The sequence below is a fragment of the Pristiophorus japonicus genome, chromosome 10, assembly GCF_044704955.1.
Source record: "Pristiophorus japonicus isolate sPriJap1 chromosome 10, sPriJap1.hap1, whole genome shotgun sequence".
Taxonomy (NCBI): domain Eukaryota; kingdom Metazoa; phylum Chordata; class Chondrichthyes; family Pristiophoridae; genus Pristiophorus; species Pristiophorus japonicus.
Window position 1 is genome coordinate 65,550,836 of NC_091986.1, and position 26,840 is coordinate 65,577,675.

Consider the following 26,840-nt stretch of genomic DNA (forward strand, 5'->3'; position numbering starts at 1 on the left):
GGCGATGCACTCAGCAGGCTCCCACTAGCCACCACTGAGGGGGCTACCGAGCATGCTGCTGAGATGGTCATGGCTGTTGAAGCTTTTGGAAGTGAAGGCTCACCAGTGACAGCCTGGACAAATAGAGACTGGCTATTGTCTCTAGTCAAGAAATGTGTCCTGAATGGGGACTGGGCAGCCATGTACAGGGCATGCCCTGAGGAATTTAAACCATTTCACAGGTGCAGAGATGAACTCTCGATTCAAGCCGATTGCCTACTGTGGGGAAACTGAGTAGTCATGCCCCAGATGGGCAGAGAGATGTTCATCAGAGAACTCCACAATGAGCACCCGGGCATTGTCATGATGAAGGCAATTGCCAGGTCACACGTTTGGTGGCCAGGGATAGACGCAGATCTGGAACTTTGTGTTCGCAGGTGCAATATGTGTGCTCAGCTGGGCAATGCGCCCAGAGAAGCTCCCCTTAGCCCCTAGCCATGGCCTGCCAAGCCATATCGATTGGTCAAATCAAATCGCAGGGGGTAGCCTGGAGGAGGAATTCATAGAATGCATACAGGATTGTTTCTTAGAAGGGAGCAAGCCATTTTGGATCTGGTCCTGTGTAACGAGACAGGAAAAATAAACGATCTCCTCGTAAAAGATCCTCTTGGAATGAGTGATCACAATATGGTTGAATTTGTAATACAGATTGAGGGTGAGGAAGTAGTGTCTCAAATGAGCATACTATGCTTAAACGAAGGGGACTACAGTGGGATGAGGGCAGAGTTGGCTAAAGTAGACTGGAAACAAGGACTAAACGGTGGCACAATTGAGGAACAGTGGAGGACTTTTAAGGAGCTCTTTCATAATGCGCAACAAAAATATATTCCAGTGAAAAAGAAGGGCGGCAAGAGAAGAGATAACTAGCCGTGGATAACCAAGGAAATAAAGGAAAGTATCAAATCAAAGACCAATGCGTATAAGGTGGCCAAGGTTAGTGGGGAAACGAGAGGATTGGGAAGATTTTAAGCAACAGCAAAGAATGACTAAAAAAGCAATAAAGAAAGGGAAGATAGATTACGAAGGTAAACTTGCGCAAAACATAAAAACAGATAGTAAAAGCTTTTACAGATATATAAAACGGAAAAGAGTGACTAAAGTAAATGTTGGTCCCTTAGAAGATGAAAAGGGGGATTTAATAATGGGAAATGTGGAAATGGCTGAGACCTTAAACAATTACTTTGCTTCCGTCTTCACAGTGGAAGACACAAAAACCAGCCAAAAATTGCTGGTCATAGGAATGTGGGAAGGGAGGACCTTGAGATGATCACTATCACTAGGGAGGTAGTGCTGGACAGACTAATGGGATTGAAGGTAGACAAGTCCCCTGGTCCTGATGAAATGCATCCCAGGGTATTAAAAGAGATGGCGGAAGTTATAGCAGATGCATTTGTTATAATCTACCAAAATTCTCTGGACTCTGGGGAGGTACCAGCGGATTGGAGAGCAGCTAATGTAACGCCTCTGTTTAAAAAAGGAGGCAGGCAAAAGGCAGGTAACTATACACCGGTTAGTTTAACATCTGTAGTGGGGAAAATGCTTGAAACTATCATTAAGGAAGAAATAGCGGGACATCTGGATAGGAATAGTGCAATCAAGCAGACGCAGCATGGATTCATGAAAGGGAAATCATGTTTAACTAACTTACTGGAATTCTTTGAGGATATAACGAGCATGGTGGATAGAGGTGTACCGATGGATGTGGTGTATTTAGATTTCCAAAAGGCATTCGGTAAGGTGCCACACAAAAGGTTACTGCAGAAGATAAAGGTACGCGGAGTCAGAGGAAATGTATTAGCATGATGAGAATTGGCTGGCGAACAGAAAGCAGAGAGTCGGGATAAATGGGTCCTTTTCCGGTTGGAAATCAGTGGTTAGTGGTGTGCCACAGGGATCAGTGCTGGGACCACAACTGTTTACAATATACATAGATGACCTAGAGGAGGGGACAGAGTGTAGTGCAACAAAATTTGCAGATGACACTAAGATTAGTGGGAAAGCGGGTTGTGCAGAGGACTCAGAGAGGTTACAAGGAGATTTGGATAGGTTAAGCGAATGGGCTAAGGTTTGGCAGATGGAATACAATGTCGGAAAGTGTGAGGTCATCCACCTTGGGAAAAAAAACAGTAAAAGGGAATATTATTTGAATGGGGAGAAATTACAACATGCTGTGGTGCAGAGGGACCTGGGGGTCCTTGTGCATGAATCCCAAAAGGTTAGTTTGCAGGTGCAGCAGGTAATCAGGAAGGCAAATGGAATGTTGGCCTTCATTGCGAGAGGGATGGAGAGCAAAAGCAGGGAGGTCTTGCTGCAACTGTATAAGGTATTGGTAAGGCCGCACCTGGAGTACTGCGTGCAGTTTTGGTCACCTTACTTAAGGAAGGATATACTAGCTTTGGAAGGGGTACAGAGACGATTCACTAGGCTGATTCGAGAAATGAGGGGGTTACCTTATGATGATAGATTGAGTAGACTGGGTCTTTACTCCTTGGAGTTCAGAAGGATGAGGGGTGATCTTATAGAAACATTTAAAATCATGAAAGGGATAGACAAGATAGAGGCAGAGAGGTTGTTTCCATTGGTGGGGGAGACTAGAACTAGGGGGCACAGCCTCAAAATGCGGAGGAGCCAATTTAAAACCGAGTTGAGAAAGAATTTCTTCTCCCAGAGGGTTGTGAATCTGTGGAATTCTCTGCCCAAGGAAGCAGTTGAGGCTGGCTCATTGAAAGTTTTCAAGTCAAAGATAGATAGATTTTTAAGCAATAAGGGAATTAAGGGTTATGGGGAGAGGGCGGGTAAGTGGAGCTGAGTCCACGACCAGATCAGCCATGATCTTATTGAATGGCGGAGCAGGCTCGAGGGGCTAGATGGCCTACTCCTGTTCCTAATTCTTATGTTCTTATGTTCTTATGGTCACGCATCCATGTGGACTACGCAGGTCCTTTCATGGGAAAAATGTTTTTGGTTGTCGTAGACGCCTACTCCAAATGGACCGAGTGTGACACTTTAAATTCAAGCATATCCTCTGCCACGGTAGAAAGTCTACGGGCAATGTTCGCCGCCCACGGTCTACCGGACGTCTTGGTCGGCGACAATGACCCGTGCTTCACAAGCACTGAATTCCAGGACTTCATGGCAGGCAATGGAATTAAATACATGTCAGAATGGCACCGTTCAAGCCGGCCTCAAACGGCCAGGCAGAACGAGCAGCGCAGATAATCAAACAGGGGATGCTCAGAATCCAAGGGGGTTCCCTACAAAGACGCTTATCACGCCTCCTGTTGGCATATAGATCCCGACAACACTTGCTCACAGGAGTTCCACCCGCAGAGCTGCTAATGAAAAGGACGCTCAAAACCTGGTTATTCCTTATACACCCCACCATGAAAGAAATTGTCGAGAGCAGGCGCCAGCCACAATATGACTACCATGACAGGAATGCGAGGGCGCGATGTATTGATGAAAATGATCCTGTTTTTGTCCTCAATTATACTGCAGGGCCCAAATGGCTCGCAGGCACTGTGATTGCCAAAGAGGGAAATAGGATTCTGGTAGTTAAACTTACCAATGGAAAATCTGCCGCAAACACGTGGATCAAACAAAAAGGAGGTTCAGCAATCCTATCGAAGAAGCAGAGGAAGAACACGACGTAGAGTTCACTCCACCACAGGTGACCGAACACCGGAACCAAAGGGCGGAGAGCACAATCACGGTGGGCAGTCCGGACAGGCCTGAGGCACCGCAAACAGCATATACTCAGGCCAGCGCCCAACAACCGGAGCCCCAACTCAGGTGCTCTACAAGAGAACGTAAACCACTAGAGAGACTTAACCTGTGATCCCAATAAGACTTTGTGGGGGAGGTGATGTCATGTATTCAACCAGCATTGTAACCCATGTATAATCTGACCTAAGTTGTACACTTTAAGAACAATGATTACTAGGTGGGAGACACTCCTAACCTGGACCTTCAGATACAAAAGGGGAAGCTCCACCCACCTTCATCACTTGAGTGCTAAGGAATAAAGGATAGGTCACAGACTGACTTTCTCTCAAGCATGGGCCTCGTGTGCATTTATACTGTATCGTAAGGACCTATCACTCTTCTCCCCGGGTTCTGCCACTGAAGCTGGGAAGTCGCCTTTGGATCCGATTTTCTTCCTCTGGAGTCCTGCCACCGGAGCCTGGAAGTTGCGTTCGGGTCGTCCCAGCTGGATTTCCACGCAGTAGTGCCTCGGGTGCTGTGCTGGTCTGCTTTCTGGTGTCGGGTCCCCCCTCAAGTGAGGGCTTGCTGTGCCTCCGAATGCGGAGGACGTCGATCGCTGGAGGGGTGAAGTCTTCCCACTTCCAATGGATCTTCTCCATCCACCTTCTTCGGAGTAGCGTTGGTCCATCACCTGCAACAATCCACAGAGGTAAGCTGTGCACCGCGCCATCATGGAGTACCTTTACATTCGAACTACAAAAGACTGGGATAAGTTCATCAGTGTAGGTGCGCAGCTTTACCTGAACCGGGGCCAACTTGGTCGTTCAGCTTGATTGTCCCATAGTCTCTCAAAGGCTTCTTGATTCATTACTGACTGGCTCGCCCCGTGTCCACTTCCATGAAAATTGGAACACCATCTATCTCGACTTTCATCCTCAACGGGGAACACTCGGTGGGCAGGTAAACATGCTATATACCTCATCGTGGGGCTGAGCTGCCTCTCTGCTTATCGTTTCATAATCCGCGCTGGATTCATGGCCATTTGCAGACTCTTCATCGACAGTGAGTCATATTTTTCTTACACATTTACTGGAGGTGGCCCTTTGTACAGCAGCCCTTGCATACATAATCTTTAAAGCGGCACTGGTGAGCCCTGTGATTCCCTCCACAATGCCAGCATGGAGCTACTCGATTAGCCCCCCCATCAGCAGACTCTGAGTTAAGGGACTGGGAGGCTGAGATGGTTCACGTTCTACAGTCCACACTGTGCACAAAACCTGCCGGGTTTGAGTCCTGAGAGTGAGTCATTTGCCTAGAACCGCAGGTCGAGGTCATGAATGCCTGGCTCAGAGAGATGGCCTTCTGCAGTGCGACTCTGGTGTCCGCCGACAGTAGCTTATGAAGAAGGCCCTCATGGCCGATTCCAATGACAAAAATGTCCCGCAGCGCTTCGTTGAGGTGGTCGCCGAAATCACACGGTGCCGCCAGCCTCCTGAGGTCTGCAGCCTATTTCGCGATTTCCTGGCCTTCAGGCCGTTGGTGGGTGTAGAACCGGTGTCCGGCTGTGAGGATGCTCTCCTTGGGCTTGGGTTGCTCATGGATCAGTGTTACGAGCTCCTCGTACGTCTTGGTTGTTGTCTTCGCTGGTGCCAGAAAGTCCCTGATGAGGCGATAGATAGTGGGCCCACAACTGGTTAGCAGGATAGCTCTGCGCTTATCTACCAGTGTGGCCGGATCGTCTCCTGCCAGGTCGTTTGCTGTGAAGAAATGTTCGAGCCTCTCCACGAAGGCGTCCCAATCATCACCATCGGCGAACTGCTACAACGTACTAAAGGTTGTCATTTTCACGTGAAAGTCTGTAATCTTGTCGCCAATTTTGTTGTGTCTTGGATGGTCTAATAATGACTCCATGAGGCAATGTGCTGCACTTGAACTATAGTGACCGTAGTCCTTTATTTGTAAACTCCAGAGTGAGGATCACACCTGGTGGCCTGCTTCTTATACTAGGCCAGGCACACCTGTACAGGTAACCTACAAGTCTCCCACTACTGTGCCCTCAAGGGGCACACCTTGTGATAGTACAAACAGTAGGCATGTAGAGTAAATGACAGCCTCCTTCTGCACATGCGCAAAAAAAAGGGACGTTTTTGACATGACCGCTATGGGCACGCATGCCCAGTACAGCTCCCGGTCTGCATTTATCCACTTTTAAAGAGCCAGTTGTGTGTGAGAACTTTAATTCTTAGTGGAAAAATCGGAGCTGCAATACAATATGCAATGTGGCTCGAGAACCAAGAATTCCTTACAGGGTGAAGTGGAGGCACTGATTACTGTAATTGAGGCCAGATGGCACGAGCTGGACACCAGCAGAGGTCACATAAAGAAATTATTAAATTGAAGAGAGTGAAACAAAGGGTCAGAGAGAAACACACGGATTGTTAAAAAAAAGATCAGGTAACTATTACAGGATATCCTTGTGCATCTTAGAGGAGCATACATGAAAGGTGGCTGTAATACTATCACAGGCAAGCCAAGAAGACCTATGTCTACTTGTATGGAAGATGATGGGTAACAAATAAATGTTGTTCAAGGCACTGGGAGAATTTGCTGCTGTTATTACCAATTTAAGGGTATCTAAGGTTAAGACATGGCAGGAGAGTTCGGTCACGTGATATGCTCCTCCTGTACCATGTGGGAACTCGGGGACACTTCCGGTGTCCCTGGGCGCTACGTGTGTGGGAAGTGTATCCGCCTCGAGCTCTTGACGGTCCGCGTTGCGGAATTGGAGCTGAGGGTGGATTCACTCTGGAGCATCCACGATGCTGAGAATGACGTGAGTATCACGTGTAGTGAGTTGGTCTTACCGCAGGAGAAGGGTCCACAGCCAGATAGGGAATGGAAGACCAGCAGGAAGAGCAGTGCAAGAAAGATAGTGCAAGGGTCCCCTGTGGTCATCCCCCTGCAAAACAGATACACTGCTTTGAGTACTGTTGGGGAGGATGACTCATCAGGGGAGGGCAGCAGCAGCCAAGTTCATGGCACCGTAGGTGGCTCTGCTGCAAAGGAGGGCAAGAAAAAGATTGGGAGCGCGATAGTGATAGGGGATTCGATGGTGAGGGGAATAGATAGGCGTTTCTGCGGACGCAACCGAGACTCCAGGATGGTATGTTGCCTCCCTGGTGCAAGGGTCAAGGATGTCTCGGAGTGGGTGCAGGACATTCTGAAATGGGAGGGAGAACAGCCAGTTGTCGTGGTGCACATTGGTACCAACGACATAGGTTAAAAAAGGGATGAGGTCCTCCGAAAAGAATTTAAGGAGCTAGGAGCTAAATTAAAAAGTAGGACCTCAAAAGTAGCAATCTCGGGATTGCTACCAGTGCCACGTGCTAGTCAGAGTAGGAATCGCAGGATAGCGCAGATGAATACATGGCTTGAGCAGTGGTGCAGCAGGGAGGGATTCAAATTCTTGGGGCATTGGAACCGGTTCTGGGGGAGGTGGGACCAGTACAAACCGGACGGTCTGCACCTGGGCAGGACCGGAACCAATGTCCTAGGGGGAGTGTTTGCTAGTGCTGTTGGGGAGGAGTTAAACTAATATTGCAGGGGGATGGGAACCTATGCAGGGAGACAGAGGGAGACAAAAATGAGGCAAAAGCAAAAGACAGAAAGGAGATGAGGAAAAGTGGAGGGCAGAGAAACCCAAGGCAAAGAACAAAAAGGGCCACTGTACAGCAAAATTCTAGAAGGACAAAGGGTGTTAAAAAAGCAAGCCTGAAGGCTTTGTGTCTTAATGCAAGGAGTATCCGCAATAAGGTGGATGAATTAACTGTGCAAATAGATGTTAACAAATATGATGTGATTGGGATTACGGAGACGTGGCTCCAGGATGATCAGGGCTGGGAACTCAACATCCAGGGGTATTCAACATTCAGGAAGGATAGAATAAAAGGAAAAGGAGGTGGGGTAGCATTGCTGGTTAAAGAGGAGATTAATGCAATAGTTAGGAAAGACATTAGCTTGGATGATGTGGAATCTATATCGGTAGAGCTGCAGAACACTAAAGGGCAAAAATCGTTAGTGGGAGTTGTGTACAGACCTCCAAACAGTAGTAGTGATGTTGGGGAGGGCATCAAACAGGAAATTAGGAGTGCATGCAATAAAGGTGCAGCAGTTATAATGGGTGACTTTAATATGCACATAGATTGGGCTAGCCAAACTGGAAGCAATACGGTGGAGGAGGATTTCCTGGAGTGCATAAGGGATGGTTTTTAGACCAATATGTCGAGGAACCAACTAGGGGGGAGGCCATCTTAGACTGGGTGTTGTGTAATGAGAGAGGATTAATTAGCAATCTCATTGTGCGAGGCCCCTTGGGAAAGAGTGACCATAATATGGTGGAATTCTGCATTAGGATGGAGAATGAAACAGTTAATTCAGAGACCATGGTCCAGAACTTAAAGAAGGGTAACTTTGAAGGTATGAGGCATGAATTGGTTAGATAGATTGGCTAATGATACTTAAGGGGTTGACTGTGGATGGGCAATGGCAGACATTTAGAGACCGCATGGATGAATTACAACAATTGTACATTCTTGTCTGGCGTAAAAATAAAAAAGGGAAGATGGCTCAACCGTGGCTATCTAGGGAAATCAGGGATAGTATTAAAGCCAAGGAAATGGCATACAAATTGGCCAGAAATAGCAGCGAACCTGGGGACTGGGAGAAATTTAGAACTCAGCAGAGGAGGACAAAGGGTTTGATTAGGGCAGGGAAAATGGAGTACGAGAAGAAGCTTGCAGGGAACATTAAGGCGGATTGCAAAAGTTTCTATAGGTATGTGAAGAGAAAAAGGTTAGTAAAGACAAATGTAGGTCCCCTGCAGTCAGAATCAGGGGACGTCATAACGGGGAACAAAGAAATGGCAGACCAATTGAACAAGTACTTTAGTTCAGTATTCACTGAGGAGGACACAAACAACCTTCCGGATATAAAAGTGGTCAGAGGGTCTAGTAAGGAGGAGGAGCTGAGGGAAATCTTTATTAGTCGGGAAATTGTGTTGGGGAAATTGATGGGATTGAAAGCCGATAAATCCTCAGGGCCTGATGGACTGCATCCCAGAGTACTTAAGGAGGTGGCCTTGGAAATAGTGGATGCATTGACAGTCATTTTCCAACATTCCATTGACTCTGGATCAGTTCCTATCGAGTGGAGGGTAGCCAATGTAACCCCACTTTTTAAAAAAGGAGGGAGAGAGAAAACAGGGAATTATAGACCGGTCAGCCTGACCTCAGTAGTGGGTAAAATGATGGAATCAATTATTAAGGATGTCATAGCAGCGCATTTGGAAAATGGTGACATGATAGGTCCAAGTCAGCATGGATTTGTGAAAGGGAGATCATGCTTGACAAATCTTCTGGAATTTTTTGAGGATGTTTCCAATAAAGTGGACAAAGGAGTACCAGTTGATGTGGTATATTTGGACTTTCAGAAGGCTTTCGACAAGGTCCCACACAGGAGATTAATGTGCAAAGTTAAAGCACATGGGATTGGGGGTAGTGTGCTGATGTGGATTGAGAACTGGTTGTCAGACAGGAAGCAAAGAGTAGGAGTAAATGGGTACTTTTCGGAATGGCAGGCAGTGACTAGTGGGGTACCGCAGGGTTCTGTGCTGGGGCCCCAGCTGTTTACATTGTACATTAATGGTTTAGACGAGGGGATTAAATGTAGTATCTCCAAATTTGCGGATGACACTAAGTTGGGTGGCAGTGTGAGCTGCGAGGAGGATGCTATGAGGCTGCAGAGTGACTTGGATAGGTTAGGTGAGTGGGCAAATGCGTGGCAGATGAAGTATAATGTGGATAAATGTGAGGTTATCCACTTTGGTGGTAAAAACAGAGAGACAGACTATTATCTGAATGGTGACAGATTAGGAAAAGGGAAGGTGCAACGAGACCTGGGTGTCATGGTACATCAGTCATTGAAGGTTGGCATGCAGGTACAGCAGGCGGTTAAGAAAGCAAATGGCATGTTGGCCTTCATAGCGAGGGGATTTGAGTACAGGGGCAGGGAGGTGTTGCTCCAGTTGTACAGGGCCTTGGTGAGGCCACACCTGGAGTATTGTGTACAGTTTTGGTCTCCTAACTTGAGGAAGGACATTCTTGCTATTGAGGGAGTGCAGCGAAGATTCACCAGACTGATTCCCGGGATGGTGGGACTGACCTATCAAGAAAGACTGGATCAACTGGGCTTGTATTCACTGGAGTTCAGAAGAGTGAGAGGGGACCTCATAGAAACGTTTAAAATTCTGACGGGTTTGGATAGGTTGGATGCAGGAAGAATGTTCCCAATGTTGGGGAAGTCCAGAACCAGGGGTCACAGTCTAAGGATAAGGGGTAAGCCATTTAGGACCGAGATAAGGAGAAACTTCTTCACCCAGAGAGTGGTGAACCTGTGGAATTCTCTACCACAGAAAGAAGTTGAGGCCAATTCACTAAATATATTCAAAAGGGAGTTCGATGAAGTCCTTACTACTCGGGGGATCAAGGGGTATGGCGTGAAAGCAGGAAGGGGGTACTGAAGTTTCATGTTCAGCCATGAACTCATTGAATGGCGGTGCAGGCTAGAAGGGCTGAATGGCCTGCTCCTGCACCTATTTTCTATGTTTCTATGTTTCTTCAAATAAGAATCTTTTCGTTCGCCTCAGAGAAAAGATCAGATCTCGGTTTAACATCTCATTTGAATGACAGCACCTCCAACAGTGCAGCACTCGTTCAGTACATCAAATGGATGAACTTCAACAATTGTACATCCCTGTCTGGAGTAAAAATAAAACGGGGATGATGGCTCAACCGTGGCTAACAAGGGAAATTAGGGATAGTGTTAAATCCAAGGAAGAGGCATATAAATTGGGCAGAAATAGCAGCAAACCTGAGGACTGGGAGAAATTTAGAATCCAGCAGAGGAGGACAAAGGGTTTAATTAGGAGGGGGAAAATAGAGTATGATAGGAAGCTTGCTGGGAACATAAAAACTGACTGCAAAAGCTTCTATAGATTTGTGAAAAGAAAAAGATTAGTGAAGACAAATGTAGGTCCTTTGCAGTCAGATTCAGGTGAATTTATAATGGGGAACAAAGATATGGCAGACCAGTTGAACAAATACTTTGGTTCTGTCTTCACGAAGGAAGACACAAATAAGCTTCCGGAAATACTAGGGGACCGAGGGTCTAGTGAGAAGGAGGAACTGAAGGAAATCCTTATTAGGCAGGAAATTGTGTTGGGGAAATTTATGGGACTGAAGGCCGATAAATCCCCGGGGCCTGATCGTCTGCATCCCACAGTACTTAAGGAAGTGGCCCGAGAAATAGTGGATGCATTGGTTATCAGTTTCCAACAGTCTATCGACTCCTATGGACAGTTCCTATGGACTGGAGGGTAGCTAATGTAACATCACTTTTTAAAAAAGGAGAGAGAAAAGGGGTAATTATACATCGGTTAGCCTGACATCAGTAGTGGGGAAAATATTGGAATCCATTATTAAAGATGAAATAGCAGCGCATTTGGAAAGCAGTGACATGATCGGATCGGTCCAAGTCTGCATGGATTTATGAAAGGGAAATCATGCTTGACAAATCTTTTAGAATTTTTTGAGGATGTAACTAGTAGAGTGGACAAGGGAGAACCAGTGGATGTGGTATATTTGGACTTTGAAAAGGCTTTTGACAAGGTCCCACACAAGAGATTGGTGTGCAAAATCAAAGCACATGGTATTGGGGGTAATGTACTGACGTGGATAGAGAACTGGTTGGCAGTCAGGAAGCAGAGAGTCGGGATTAACAGGTCCTTTTCAGAATGGCAGGCAGTGACTAGTGGGGTGCCGTAGGGCTCAGTGCTGGGAACCCAGCTATTTACAATATGCATCAATGATTTGGATGAAGGAATTGGGTGTAATATCTCCAAGTTTGCAGATGACACTAAGCTGGGTGGCGGTGTGAGCTGTAAGGAGGATGCTAAGAGGCTGCAGGGTGACTTGGACAGGTTAGATGAGTGAGCAAATGCATGGTAGATGCAGTATAATATAGATAAATGTGAGGTTATCCACTTTGGTGGCAAAAACACGAAGGCAGAATATTATCTGAATGGCAGCAGATTAGGAAAAGGGGAGGTGCAACAAGACCTGGGTGTCATGGTACATCAGTCATTGAAAGTTGGCATGCAGGTACTGCAGGCGGTGAAGACGGCAAATGGCATGTTGACCTTCATAGCTAGGGGATTTGAGTATAAGAGCAGGGAGGTCTTACTGCAGTTGTACAGGGCCTTGGTGAAGCCTCGCCTGAAATATTGTGTTCAGTTTTGGTCTCCTAATCTGAGGAAGGACATTCTTGTAGCAAAGGTTCACCAGACTGATTCCCGGGATGGCAGGACTGACATATGAGGAGAGACTGGATCGACTGGGCCTGTATTCACTGGAGTTTAGAAGGATGAGAGGGGATCCCATAGACACATATAAAATTCTGGACTGGACAGTTTAGATGCAGGAAGAATGTTCCCGATGTTGGGGAAGTCCAGAACCAGGGGACACAGTCTTAGGATAAGGGGTAGGCCATTTAGGACTGAGATGAGGAAAAACTTCTTCACTCAGAGAGTTGTTAACCTGTGGAATTCTCTACCGCAGAGAGTTGTTGATGCCAGTTCATTGGATATATTCAGGAGGGAGTTAGATATGGCCCTTACGGCTAAAGGGATCAAGAGGTATGGAGAGAAAGCAGGAAAGGGGTACTGAGGTGAATGATTAGCCGTGATCTTATTGAATGGTGGTGCAGGCTCGAAGGCCGAATGGACTACTCCTGCACCTATTTTCTATGTTTCTACTCTGCTAAACTGTCAGCATTGATTATGTGCTCAAGACCTGATGTGGCACTTAAATATGTGACATTCTGAATCAGTCGGGAGTGCTATCACTGACTGAAGCCTAACACCTTCGCCTCAGTACTTCTGGTCAGACTCTGCGTATGTAACAAATGCAGAATTATAAAGAAAGTAAGCCGAACTATTGTGGCATTAATTTTATTCTTAAAATGAAGCACTCCTTAAATGACTACCTGTCCATCCAGCTGTTTGGGGGTCCGGGCAGCATTCCTGATCTGGAGCCTCTGATGGGGCCCCATTGTGGAGGTTGGGAGTTCTCATCTTAATGGGCATACTGTATGGCCTCCAAATTTATATGGGGTCCAATTGAGATTGGAAGAGTTGGAATTCCCAATGCAGAGTCCCTACCACGCACTCTCATTTGGGGCAGTTGAAGGTTCCGTCGCAGAAAAGGCCTCCCAGAAATTCCCAGCAAAGATCTAGCTACAGAGTTACCGTAGAAATGAACCAGAAGGTTGTGCAAATTTGGGACCAGTTGTCAACTATTAGTAATAAAATGATTTTATTTAAATTAGAATTTACTATACTCTTTTTGAGAGGATATGCATCTGACATTTTTCTGCTGACAGGTTGTGGCCACTGGTTGGATGGTTTATGCTTACAATGTGAAACAGACTATCCACATCATACATCCAAATTAACACAGCAAATAGAAGATATACCAATTTTGGTTAATTAATTATGCTTATCACTAAGTATCTTTAATTACATTTTTACATATCGAAACTTTTAAGGCAAAATAAATATGGTTTTGGTGGCAATTATACTTATTTACAAAATGTTACCATCTGACAAAAACATCAGCCTATACAGTACCTTCATAGTCTTCATTTGTTGTAAACGGAGAATCCTCTTGTGAAAAATCTTGCTGACATCCAGGACTATGGGGCGTGGAGCTTCGTGAGGATCTTTCACCATGTCTACGACTGTGAGAAGTTTCTCTTGTTGACCTTGGGCTTTCTGGTCTGTCACAATGTGAGTAAGGGTAAGATTTCTCTTTTTGGTCTGTATCTGAACCGCAGATCATTATAACTGTGTTTTGCAGCTCTTCAGTTGGGCTAACAAAAAGAATGCTTTGGCTGCATAACTCAGAATTTTCATCTTCTTCTTTATGTTTAAATGTTCTTGGTCTCTGACAATCTTGCTTGGAAAATTTAGCCTTTGACTTTCGCAAAGTATTATCTGGTTTTGTTTGATTTGAATACTGACTTTGAAAAGTGTTCCTGCATTCTTTCTTCACAACATGAGTTCTGGAAGTATATGATTCATTGAGGGTTTCATAATAAGCACAATGGAGTTCCTCAGCAGAAACGCTCAAGTCATTTCCATCATAAGGATCTTGAGATGCAATAATTATTCTTTCTTGCAAGGCATCACAAAGTTCTGTAGGTGATGGCTGTGCACAAATTATTTCTGATAGATCAACTTGCACTTGTTCTTCCTCATTCTGGGTTTTAACAATAGCACCTGCAATTATTTTAACATATCCATGTTCTTCATCTTGCTGAATATGATTGTTTGTTTCCTCAGTCAATTGTTCTGAACAGGATACATTATTCCCAAAGTCTCTTGCATTTTTTGATAAGATTTCTTCACAATCTGCATAACGAACAGGACGTGGCATCAAAACAGAACCCGTATTTTGTTTCAGATAAATGTTGAACTCTTGCACAGTCATGGGGGATGAAGGCAGGTTTGCTCCTATTATTGCTGGACCGAAAGACAGTCCCACAATAGTCACTGGTTTATCTGCCAAATCAGCCAATTTCTGATCTGATGTCCAAGTTGAAGAACCCTCGATTTTCATAGATTTTGGCCGATAACTGGGTGATGCTATGGAACAATCTACCTCAAGACAATCGTCACTCCATTTGCTCTTTAAGTTTTGTTTTTTATAAGGGGTATTCAGTTTCAGCAAACTTTTACTTGTGGCTGAATAGGAGCATTTATCCACTGATTGCATTTGTATAGATTGCTTTGCCACATCTACTTCAACTTTATCTTTAAATTCCAGTTTTGGACTGACAGAAAGTTCTTCCATACTATTTACACTGTTGCTTTCCTTACCATCTTTACCGTTTGTTGTGCTTGCCAATAACTTCTGTTCAGCAGGAAAAACTGTATTAATTTTGCTCAGTTCAGATCTATTCAATCCTGTTGTACTTCCTTCTCCAGTCTCTAACAGTTGCATGCATACTGGTGGAGCAGGAGGTATAAAACTACTCAAAGAGTTCTGAATAATATTGGGAAGACCCTGTCTGTGATTTATGATCCGGTTGTTTGTATTTATTTCCAATGCTTCTTTATATTCCTCACTTAGCAATATTAGCTCATTTACAGAAACAGCAATATCAACATCGGGACACCGGCTAAAATGGGATAGAACCAGTTTTGGAGGAGATGGAATGAATGTGTCCACTGATCTTCGGATATGCAATGATATGCCCCACTGATGCTGAAATCTTTTCATTGTAATGTGCCATTCTAGAATGTCAATTGTTTCATTATACTGGAAGGCTAATTCCATACCGATATGCTCTATTTTAGCTTCACTTGCTTTAATTGCTGGAAGTAAAGATGGTGCTTTAGGAATCATTTCTATTGACTTGGCAAATGTAGTTGCAATACCCCAAAGATTATTAATCTGTTTGTGCTTTAAATTCATAGCCAAGCGATCAATACTATTTTGTTCAGCAAACAGAATATATGGTAATCTTGGTCTCTTAAATCCTTTGCCAGGTGTTATGAGTTTTGGTAATGGTCTCTTCAATACTGGAGGATAAGTTTGTTTGTACAACTGTGTTACCATTTCAGGTAGACAATCAAGTTTACTAGATAAACTTTGTTTCATTAAACACATATCTAACCTAATGTTACATTCTGGTTTAAATTTGTCAACAGTAGACGTCCTCCTTTCTCTCTTTTTCATTTTGACACTTTTCTTAAAACTTCCAAAATCCGAAGTATTTTTCTGTCCTTTGTTCAGAAGAGATGTGCACTGGGAATAAACCATTTTATAATACTTTGTTATGTCTTTGGTTCTGGACGTTACTCTTTTCTTTTTCTTAATTTTAAATTGTTTTATGAAATCCTTTATTGGTGGAGGAGGTACCATAAATTCATTTAAAGATGACTCAATAAGCCTGGGGAGGCCCCATATATGATTTACAGTCCTTTTCTTTGTATTCATTTCTAGTGCCTTTTTGTGCTCATCATTTATGAATGCTAACTCAACTGGAGCAATAACTATTTCAAAATCAGGCTGTGGACTTAGCTGGCTTATAATCAGTTTCGGAGCAAGTGGGATAAATGCTTCTGCTGACTTCTGAAAATGTGATGGTAAGCCCCAAGTAAGTTGAAGTTTTTTCTGCAAAATATGCCATTCTAGAAGCTTCTTGACTTCTTCACAAAAATATGTTGTTGGCCCACCTACAGGCTTTATTTGAACTTCACTAGTCTTAATTGGTGGAGGTACAGGTGGTCCTTTGGGAATCATCATTACCAATGACTTTTCATACAGCGTTTCAAGTCCCCAGAGATATAAAAGTTGTCTGTGTTTCAAGTTCATCTCTGTCCGATCAATATCATCTTGTTCAGTAAAAGGAATATATCGTATTCTTGGTATTTTAAATCCTTTACCAAGTACAATAAGCTTTGGCAAAGGTTTCTTTGATATTGGAAGATAAGTATTTTTGTAGAATTCTTTTACCATTTCAGGTAAGCATCCTGTCTTAATTTCTAGACACAGCTTTGTTAAACAGATCTCTAGTTTGTATTTCCATTCTGGTTTGAAGCTAGCAAGAAAAAAATCCTCATCAATTTTCTTTGTTTTCTTGCTTCTGCCACCCTTTTCATATTGTAACATGGATAATTTCCCCCTTTTGATTGTTGGGACTGTGTGTTGAGGAACCATTTTATTTTCTTTATTGCCCACATTAGTATTGCTGGAAACATCTGGAGAAGTACTCATAAACTTATTCAAAGATGATTGGATAAGCTTGGGAAGACCCCACTTGCAATTTATAAACTTTTTCTTTGTTTTCATCTCCAATATTTTCTTATGCTCATCACGAAGAAATGCTAGCTCAGTTGGAACAATGACTACTGAAAAAGCAGGCTGTGGTTTTAGCTGGGATGGAATTAGTTTTGGAGCAAATGGAATAAATGCTGCTTCTGATCTCTGAATATGTATTGGTAAGCCCCAATTGTACTGAAGTTTTTTCTGGGTTATGTGCCATTCTAGCCTGTCTCTTGTATTATTTTTAATGAAAGCTGTTTCCATATCCACAAGCTCTATTTGAGCTCCACCAGCTTTTATTACTGGAGGCACAGGTGGCCCTTTAGGAATCATCATTTCCAATGATTTTTCATAGAGAGTTGGAAATCCCCAGAGATGGGTAATCTCTTTGTGCTTTAAGTTCAACTCCAAACAATCAACTGCTTCTTGTTCAGTAAAACACATATATGATGATCTTTGCTTTTTAAATCCTTTGCCAGGTAAAATAACCTTTGGTAAAATTATCTTTGGCGCTTGAGCATAGATAGCACTATAGGCATCCATTACCAGTTTAGGTAGATACTCCATTTTAATTTCTAAACATTGCTTTATTAAGCAGAAATCTACAACAGCTCCACATGTAACTCTGAGGTTATCATATACCTCACTATTCTTTTTTGCTTTTATGCTTTTTTGATACTTTAGTGCAGGCAACTTTCCTCTTTTCATCTGGAGAATATTGCTTGCAGGAGGCACTGCTCGTTTTTGTGGCTGTAGTAGGAAATCGTTCATTTGTGGGGCAACAGGTATAAAACTCCTTAGAGATAACTGAATTAACTTTGGAAGACCCCATTTGTTATTTATAATTCTCTTTTTCATATTCAGTTCCAGTATTTTCCAGTGTCCATCACTAAGGAAGGTCAGCTCAACGGGCGCAACAACTATCACAAAACTAAGCTGTGGTTTTAGCTGGGATGGAATTAGTTTTGGAGCAAGTGGAATAAATGTTTCTTGTGATCTTTGAATACATAGTGGAAAGCCCCAGTTGTGCTGAAGTTTCTTCTGTACAATATGCCATTCTAGTCTGTCTTTAGTTTCATTGTCAATGAAAGTTGTTTCCATACCCACAGGCTCTATTCGAGCTCCACTTGCTCTGATCCCTGGAGGCACAGGTGGTTCTTTCGGAATCATTTGTGCTGTTGATTCGTCATATAGGGTTGCAAGTCCCCAGAGATGGGAAATCTGTTTGTGCTTTAAGTTCAGCTCTAAGCGATCAACAGCATCCTGTTCAATAAAAGGTATGTACAACAATCTTGGTTTTTTAAATCCTTTACCAGGTTCAATTGGCTTTGGAAATGGCTTTTTTGGCATTGGAGGATAGGCAGCTTTATACATCTCATTCACTATTTGTGGGAAACAACAGATTTTAATTTCAAGACACAGTTTTATCAAACATATATCTAGCCTGTCCTTACATTCTGGCTTGAGTTTAGCAGAAAGACACATCTCTCCGACATTGTTAAGTTTCAGGTTTCTGCTACCTTTTCGATTTTGTTTAGAAGACATTTTTTTTTTAGTCTGTAAAAATGTATTCATTGGAGTATCTATTTTTCTTTTTCTCACTTGAATATTACTAGAAGATATCTTGTTTCTTTCCATCACATCAGATTGCAGCACAAGAGAAGCCATAAAATTATTTAAAGAATACTGAACAGCCTTGGGGAGGCCCCATTTGTAATTTATGATTCTCTTCCTTGTATTCAGTTCAAGTCTTTTTCTATGTTCTGAGCTTAGGAAGGTCAGTTCAGGTGAAACAAAAAACAAAACAAAATCAGGCTGTGGTTTTAGCTGTGATGAAATTAGCTTTGGAGCAGGCGGAATAAATGCTTCTTGTGATCTCTGAATAAGTAATGGTAATCCCCAGTTATGTTGAAGTTTTTTCTGTGTGATGTGCCACTCTAGTCTGCCATCTTTAATGAAAGTTGTTTCCATACCAACAGGCTCTATTTTAGCTACACTTGACTTGATTGCTGGAGGCACAGGTGGCCCTTTAGGAATCATAATTTCCACTGATTTTTCATAAAGAGTTGGAAGCCCCCAGAGACAGAAAATCATTTTATGCTTTAGGTTCAGCTCCAAGCGCTCAACTGAATCCTGTTCAGTAAAAGCTATACATAATGAACGTGGCTTTTTGCATCCTTCACTAGGTGCGATAATCTTTCCTAATGGCTTCTTTGACTTGGAAGGATAATTTTCTTTATAAAATTCTTTTACCATTTCTGGCAAACAATGCATTTTAATTTCTAGATGCAATTTTCTTAAGCACACATCTAGCTTATCGGTATATTCTTGTTTGAAGTTGGCAAGAACAGCCACTTCTGCTGTTTTGCTTGGCTTTGTGTTTTTGCTACCTTTTTTATGTTGTAAAGACAATTTCTCTCTTTTGTTCATCTGTAAAGGAATTCTAATCTTATTTCTTATATCAATATTGCTGGGCCCCATCTTATTGGTTCTCTTTACTTCTGGCTGTAGCACAAGATCTTTCCTTGATAGAGAAAGAGCCATGAAGTTTCTTAACGAAGACCGAATAAGTGTTGGGAGACCCCATTTGTGATTTATTATCTTCTTCTTCGTATTGAGTTCCAATAATTTCCTATGCTCTTTACTTGGAAATGCTAGTTCAGTAGGAGCAACAAGTACCCCAAAGCTCGGCTGTGGATTTAGTTGGGATGGAATCAGTTTTGGAGCAGGCGGAATAAATGTTTCTGCTGATATTTGAATCTGCAGTGGTAAACCCCAGTTCTGTTGCAGTTTTTTCTGTGTAATGTGCCATTCTAGTCTGTCCCTAATATCACATTCAATGAATGTTCTTTCCATACCCACAGGCTCTATTTTAGCTCCACTTGCTTTGATTGCTGGAGGCACAGGTGGTCCTATAGCAATCATCATTTCCACAGATTCATCATACAGAGTTTCAAGTCCCCAAAGATGGATAATGCGTCTGTGCTTTAAGTTCAGCTCTAAGTGATCAATGGCATCTTGTTCAACAAATAGTAAGCACCATGGTCTTTGTTTTTTATATCCTTCACTAGCAACAGTAAGTTTTGGTAATGCTTTTCTTGATGCTGCAGGGTAAGCATTTTTATAATATTCCTGCACAACATCAGGTAAGTAATGTACTTTAATATCGAGAGCTAGCTTTAACAAGCACATATTTAGTTTATCTTTACATTCTGGTTTGAGGTTGGCAAAATCTGGAAATGCACTTATCTTAAAGTTTGCTTTTTTATAAACTTTCTGGCAATGTAGTGAAGGTAACTTTCTTTTTTTGTGTTTCATAATCATTTTGGAATTAAGATCGATGTCAATGTTGGTAAATGTTTTGCTATCTTTCATGATTTCTGACTGGAGCAAGTGATCTTGCAGCAATGGAGGTGGAGCCATGAAGTCCCTCAGGGATGACTGAATAAGATTTGGGAGCTCCCATTTCTGATTTATGATCTTTTTCTTTGTATTCACTTCCAATCTTTTTCTACGTTCAGCACTTATGAAAGCTAGATCGGCTGACGTAACAACTATAACATAAATACAATGTGGTTTTAGCTGGGAGAGAACCAGTTTTGGAGCAGATGGAATGAATGTATCAATTGATTTCTGAATATGTAATGGTAAGCCCCAGTTGTTCTCGAGTTTTTTCTGTGTAATGTGCCAATCCAATTTGTCTCTAGCTTCACCTTCAATGAAAGCTGTTTCCATACCCACAGGTTCTATTTGAACTCCACTTGATTTAATTACTGGGGACATATTTGGTCCTTTAGGAATCATCATTTCGACTGACATTTCATACAGTGTGTCAAGTATCCAGAGATGCATAATCTGTTTGTGCTTTAAGTTCAACTCTAAACGATCAACAGCATTCTGTTCAATAAAAGGTATATACAACAATCTTGGCTTTTTGAATCCTTCACCAGGTGTAATTAGCCTTGGAAGAAGTTTCTTTAATGGTGATGGATAGGTATTTTTGTATAACAATGTTACCAGTTCCGGCAAATGGTGCATTTTAATTTCTAGATTTTGCTTTATTAAACACACTTCTAATTTATTCTTCTGTTCTGGTTTGAGACCAGCAAAGACAGCTACTTTGTTTGATATTTTGCTGTTGCTACCTCTTCCATATTGTGGCAACAAAAAATCGCCTTGAATGTGCAGTGGAAATGTGCCTTCAGGAAACACATTACTGTTTTCTTTTTCACTGTGAGTGTTGCTCAATATGTTTGTTTCTTTAATTATTTCAGTTTGTAGCACGAGATCCTTCATTGATGGAGCAGGAGCCATAAAATTATTCAAAGATGACAGAATAAGCTTAGGAAGGCCCCATTTACGATTGATAGTTCTCTTTAGATTGAACTCCAGTATATTTTTATGTTCTTCGTGAAGGAATGTCAGCTCAGTCGGGGCAAAGACAATCACAAAATTAGGCTGGGGATTTAACTTGGATAGTATTAGTTTTGGAGCAGCTGGAATGAATGCTTTTTGTGATCTTTGAATATCTGGTAAGCCCCACTTTTGCTGAAGTTTCTTCCGTGTAATGTGTCTTTCAAGATCTTTTCGAACTTCATTATCAGATAAATTAATTTCCATACCTACAGGCTCTATTTGAGCTCCAATCACCTTGATTGCTGGGGGCACAGGTGGTCCTTTCAGAATCATCATTTCCATGGATTCATCATGCAGAGTTTCAAGTCCCCAGAGATAGTTAATCTGTTTGTGCTTTAAATTAAGCTCTAAGTGAGCAACAATATCCTGTTCAATAAAAGGTATATACAGTGCTCTTGGCTTTTTGAATCCATTTCTAGGTACAGTAAGCTTTGGTACTGATTTCTTTGACTCTGGAAGATAACTGGTTTTATAGAACTCCTTCACCATGTCTGGAAAATAGTCCATGCGAATTTCTAGACATTGCTTTATCAAACATACATCTACTTTATTTTTATCTTCTGGTTTGAGAGGAGCAAAAACAAATATTTCATCTAATTTGGCTGTTTTTGATTTCCTTCTACCTCTTTCATATTTTGCTGAGGACAACTTTTCTCTTTTTGGTTGTTCAAATGTTTTCTGTGGATAACTAGTTTTATAATTCTCTCCTATTTCAATGTTATTTGCCTTTGATTTCCTTCTTGCCATGATTTCTGACTGCATTATATCATTCATTGATGGTGCAGGAGCCATAAAATCTCTTAAAGGTGACTGAATAGAGTTCGGAAGACCCCATCTATGATTGATGATCTTTTTCCTTGTATTCAACTCCAATGTTTTATTAATTTCAACATCTACAAATGGCAGCTCACACGGAGTAATGACCACAATGAAATCAGCTTGTGTGTTGAGCTGTGATGGAACCAACTTTGGAGGAACTGGAATGAATTCTTCTGCTGACTTCTGATAAAACAATGGTAAACCCCAATTGTGCTGAAGTTTTTTTTGAGTAATATGCCATTCTAATTTACCTCTGGCTTTCTTACCAATGAAAGCAGTTTCCATGGGTACAGGCTCTATTTGACCTCTATTTGCTTTGATTGCTGGAAGCACAGGTGGAGCTTTGGAAGTCATTATTTCCATTGATTCTTCATGCAGAGTTTGAAATCCCCAGAGATGGGAAATGTGTTTGTTCTTCAAGTTCATTTCCAAGTAATCAATAGCAGCCTGTTCAAAAAATTGTATATATCCTGGCCTTGTTTTTTTAAAACCTTCACCAGGTGCAAAAAGTTTTGCTAAAGTTTTTTTTGGTGCTGGGGGATATATATTTTGGTAGAATTCTTGTACAATTGCTGACAAATTATCCAGTTTTATTTCTAGACTTTGTTTTGTTAAACACATATTTAACTGATCTTTATGTTCTGATTTTAGGCGAGCAATCACAGGCAACATTCCTTTTCTGTTTTCTTTCTTGATTTTGATAGCTTCTTCACACTGTGGTGCAGAAAATGTTCCTGCCTTGAGTTGTACAAACATGTTTTGTAAACAAACTGTTTTAAACTTACTATTTAGCAATGCCTCATTTTCTGCTGATATTTCTAATTGTGGCTTGATACTTTTTACTGATGGAGCATGAGGCATAAAACTCTCTAATGACAAATAAACAACCTTAGGGAGACCCCACCGATGATTTATGATCCGTTTCTTTACAATCAGCTCTAATTTTTTTTTACTCTCAGCAGCTAGAAATGCAGGCTCAATTGGAACAATATTTGTATCAAAATCAGGCTGCGGGTTGAGCTGTGAGGCAACTAGCTTTGGAGCAAAAGGAATGAATGTCTCTTGTGATCTTTGAATATGTAATGGTAAACTCCAGTAGTGTTGAAGTTTTTTCTCTGTAATGTGCCATTCTAAAATCATCCTGGCTTCATTAGAAATGAAATATGTTTTTACAGCTATAGGCACTATTTTAGCATCAGTTGCCTTGATTGCTGGAGGAACAGGTAGTCCCTTAGAAATCATCATCTCTAATGACTTGTCATGTAGAGTTTTAAGTCCCCAGAATTGGGAAATCTGTGTGTGTTTTAAATTCAGCTCCAAACGATCTACTGCATCCTGTTCAATAAAAGGCATATAACATGGTCGCAACTTCTTATAACGTCTACCAAGTGCAATTAATTTTGGTAAGCTTTTCTTTGATTCTAAAGGATATGTGACTTTGTACATCTCCTTTACTATATCAGGGAGATAATCCATTTTAATTTCCAAGCATTGTTTTGTTATGCATATGTCTAGTTTATCTTGAGATTCTATCTTGTTCAGTTCAGTGTTTTCCCCACTATTATGTTTTCGTAATAGCAATTTTTGGGTGTGTTGTAATATATCCTTATGAGAATCAGTGTTACTGGACAATGTTTTGCTTCCTTTTCGAATGTCTGAATGTGCAATCGGATCTTTTATTAAACTAGAATCGATAAAATTAATTAAAGATTTCTGAACAACACTGGGAAGGAGACCCCTTTTATGATTGATGATTTTCTTCTTCATATTGATCTCCAACATTTTCTTATGTTTATCGCTTCTGAATGCCAGTTCAGTTAGAACAACTACTACGTGCAAATAAGGCTGTGGATTTAGCTGGGAATAAATCAATGTTGGAGCAGGTGGAATGAATGCATCTCTTGATCTCTGAATTTCTGTTGGTATGCCCCAGTTAAGCTGAAGTTTTTTCTGTGTAATGTGTCGTTCCAGATTGATCCTGACATTATCTTCAAGGAAAACTGTTTCTATACCAATAGGCTCTATTTCAGCTGTACATGTCTTGATTGGTGGAGGTACTGGTGGTGCTTTAGGAATCATTTCCAATGACTTTTCATATGAAGTTGGAAATCCCCACAAAGTTGAAATAAGCTTTTGTTTTAAGTTTAACTCCAAACGATCAACAGCATCATGTTCCATAAAAGGTATATACAATGGTCTTGGTTTTTTATATCCTTTCCCAACTCTAATTGACTTTGGTAAATGTTTATTTGATGCTAGAGAATAGGAATGTTTATACGATTCCATTACGAGATTTGGTAAACAATCTACGTTAATTTCAACATATTGTTTCGTTAAGCACATAATTAATTTATTTTTGTCTTCTGGCTTGAAGTTGGTAACAACAGATACCTCTCTTAAATTGTTTGCTTTTCCCTTCCTACTACCTCTTTCAGGTTGTGATGGAAACATGTTTTCTCTTCCATTCTGAGGCAATTCTTTCTGACGGGGAATGATTTTAAAAGGATATGGCGTATTAGTTTTATTGGACACTGAATAATTTCGATCAATGTTTTCTGACTGCAGTCGTGCCGCAACCATGAAATCAGCTAAAGATTGCTGGACAAGCCTGGGGAGGCCCCACTTATTGTTTATTATTCTACTCTTTTCATTTCTTTCTATAATGTTTTTATGTTCTACAGTTATAAATGGCAATTCGGTGGTGACAACATATGTATCAATTAGATTTAGCTGTGAAGGAATCAATTTAGGCGATGATGAAGTGAATACTTCTGTTGATCTCTGAAAATTTGAGGATAAATCCCTGTTGTGTTGGAGGTTTTTCTGTGTAATGTGCAATTCAAGACGGTCTCTCATTTTGTTATCAATGATGAAAGTTGAGTCCACGCTGACTGGCGTATCAATTTCTTTAATAATAACTTCAAAGGATTTTACTTTGACTTCAGTTGCAGTAGTTGTTGGTCTCATTTCAAGGTGAGCTACCTGATCATAATACAGCAGTGGTGTTTCAACCTCTTCAGTTTTAATTTCAACTGAATCTTCCTTGAGGGCATAGACTGGCGATTTCTGTATTCCAACAGATTGTTGAACGAGAGGGGTACTTCTGCAGCCTTGAGTTATCTTTCTTTCCAAATTTAATTTTAGGCGAGTGGCCTGCCTTTCATTGAATGTTGAGACTTCCAACTTCATTATGGTTGCATTAGCAGAATCTGCGGAGTTAACTGCCTTGACTGATATTGGTCTCCACTGTTGCATTCCAATCCTCCTTTGCAGATTGAATTCCAAGTCATAAACTTCATTTTCAGTGAGGCTGAATGTTTTTATTTCCTTCATTTTAAGTTCAATAGATGAATTTTGAGGTAAAGGTGATACTGGAGGCATCATCATTGAAAGTGACTTCCTTTGAATGTATGGCAATCCCCACAGACTTTCTAATGCCATCTGAGCAGCATTCAGCTCAAGGGTTCTAACCTGATTCTCAGGTAATTTTGGAACAACAGTAGGTATCATTTGATAAAGCACATTTTCCATTTGCCGAACTTTTCCAATCATTCCCCGATTTCTTTTAACAATTTCCAACTCTTCAGTAACTGGTGGTAAAACAAAATGAAGATTTTTTCTGAGCTGAAGTAACTCAAATTTTTCAACATTTTCTTTTGTCAAAAAAGCAACTTTCTGAATGTATGGGTAAACGTGAAAATTGGTATTGTTCACCATTGCATACTTTTCATGTTCTTCCAAATGATAGATATCAGACAAAGGAAGCTGGTTTGAATCTGGCAAGACTGTTCCTTGAAGACCATTGCAGTACCTGTTGTTTATAAAATCATTCTGTACTGGCACTCTTTTGATTTTGTCAATTATCGCTCTTGAGGCAAGCAAGGTCTGGCCTGTTGGAGATGATGGACAAGTGGATGACATACAACCTGATGTTTCTATTTCAGCAATGGTCTCAAATAGAGAGAAATGTGTGTTTCCCGTTAAAGTATTCAAGCTAGTACTTGTAGACCAAGATGTTTCAGATGACCATTGAGTGTCTGAATAATGAGCAAAAGAGGAACAACCATTGCTACTGCAGGATGAAATGGTTTCAAAACCAGGTGTAGACACTGGAGTAAGTGGATTACAAACCTGGGTTTTTAATGTGGAGTAAGGCGCCAGTTTCACTACATTAACATATGGTATTTTTCTCAATGTTTCAGTACTGTATGAACTTTTTGTGGTTTGTGTACTGTAACTGAGAGATGACTCAGGAATTGATAATCGTGGGCCTGCCATTTTGGCATTCTCGCCAAGTGTTACCTTTGACATAATTATTTCATCCTTTCTAAATCCTGATGGTGATGTAGAATATCTTTCATATTCATAGCTACTGTATTCAGTTTCTTTCAGTGCGGTGTATCTTCGTGATGATCCTGAAATTTGCTTGTCCAATGATTTACTAGTAACAGTACACTGTCCATCAGTACTTGTCCATGTAACACTAGGAGTTATTATCCATATTTCTTCTGAAGAAAACTGGTCAGATGTGTTTGTTCCAACCGAAGTGTGCTTTCTGAACAAATTTTGTTTCAAGCATTTTTCCTTAGAGTCTGATAAGGCTAGACAGTCTTTTCCCCCACCTTTTAAAGCACTGTACTGAGAAGAGTTATTGGAAACTGATCTGGACTTTTTGTAACTTAATTTTTCATTTGCAATTGAATCAAATGAATGAATAAATGTGTTCTTGAAGCAATCACAACCGTGACGATCACAAAAAGGTTTCTCAAAGGAGTTTTCATTTACTGCTTTTTCATTCAGACCTTTGGATTCTTCAAACTCTGACTTGACAAACTCTTTTGTTACATTACGTTGTTTTCTGTTTATTTATAACACATAGAGTACAATTAATTTTTGTGTATTGACTTGTATCAATAT

At 41.4% G+C, this 26,840-nt stretch overlaps 1 protein-coding gene across 6 annotated transcripts in view; it reads right to left on the minus strand.

The window, feature by feature from the left end:
* Window positions 1-26,840, minus strand: part of LOC139275005 (uncharacterized) — a 135,131-nt gene that overhangs the window by 38,245 nt on the left and 70,046 nt on the right. For 4 of the 6 annotated variants that reach the window (XR_011595650.1, XM_070891851.1, XM_070891854.1 and 1 more), the window contains exon 4: window positions 13,487-26,781. The exons of 1 other annotated variant lie outside the window; for it this stretch is intronic. Coding sequence is in view for 4 of the 5 variants with exons in the window: in XM_070891851.1 (XP_070747952.1) it covers window positions 13,487-26,781 (13,295 nt within the window). In the remaining variant the exon portion in view is untranslated. The remainder of the gene's footprint in view (window positions 1-13,486; window positions 26,782-26,840) is intronic. One more of the 6 variants, XM_070891855.1, reaches the window with a different exon arrangement.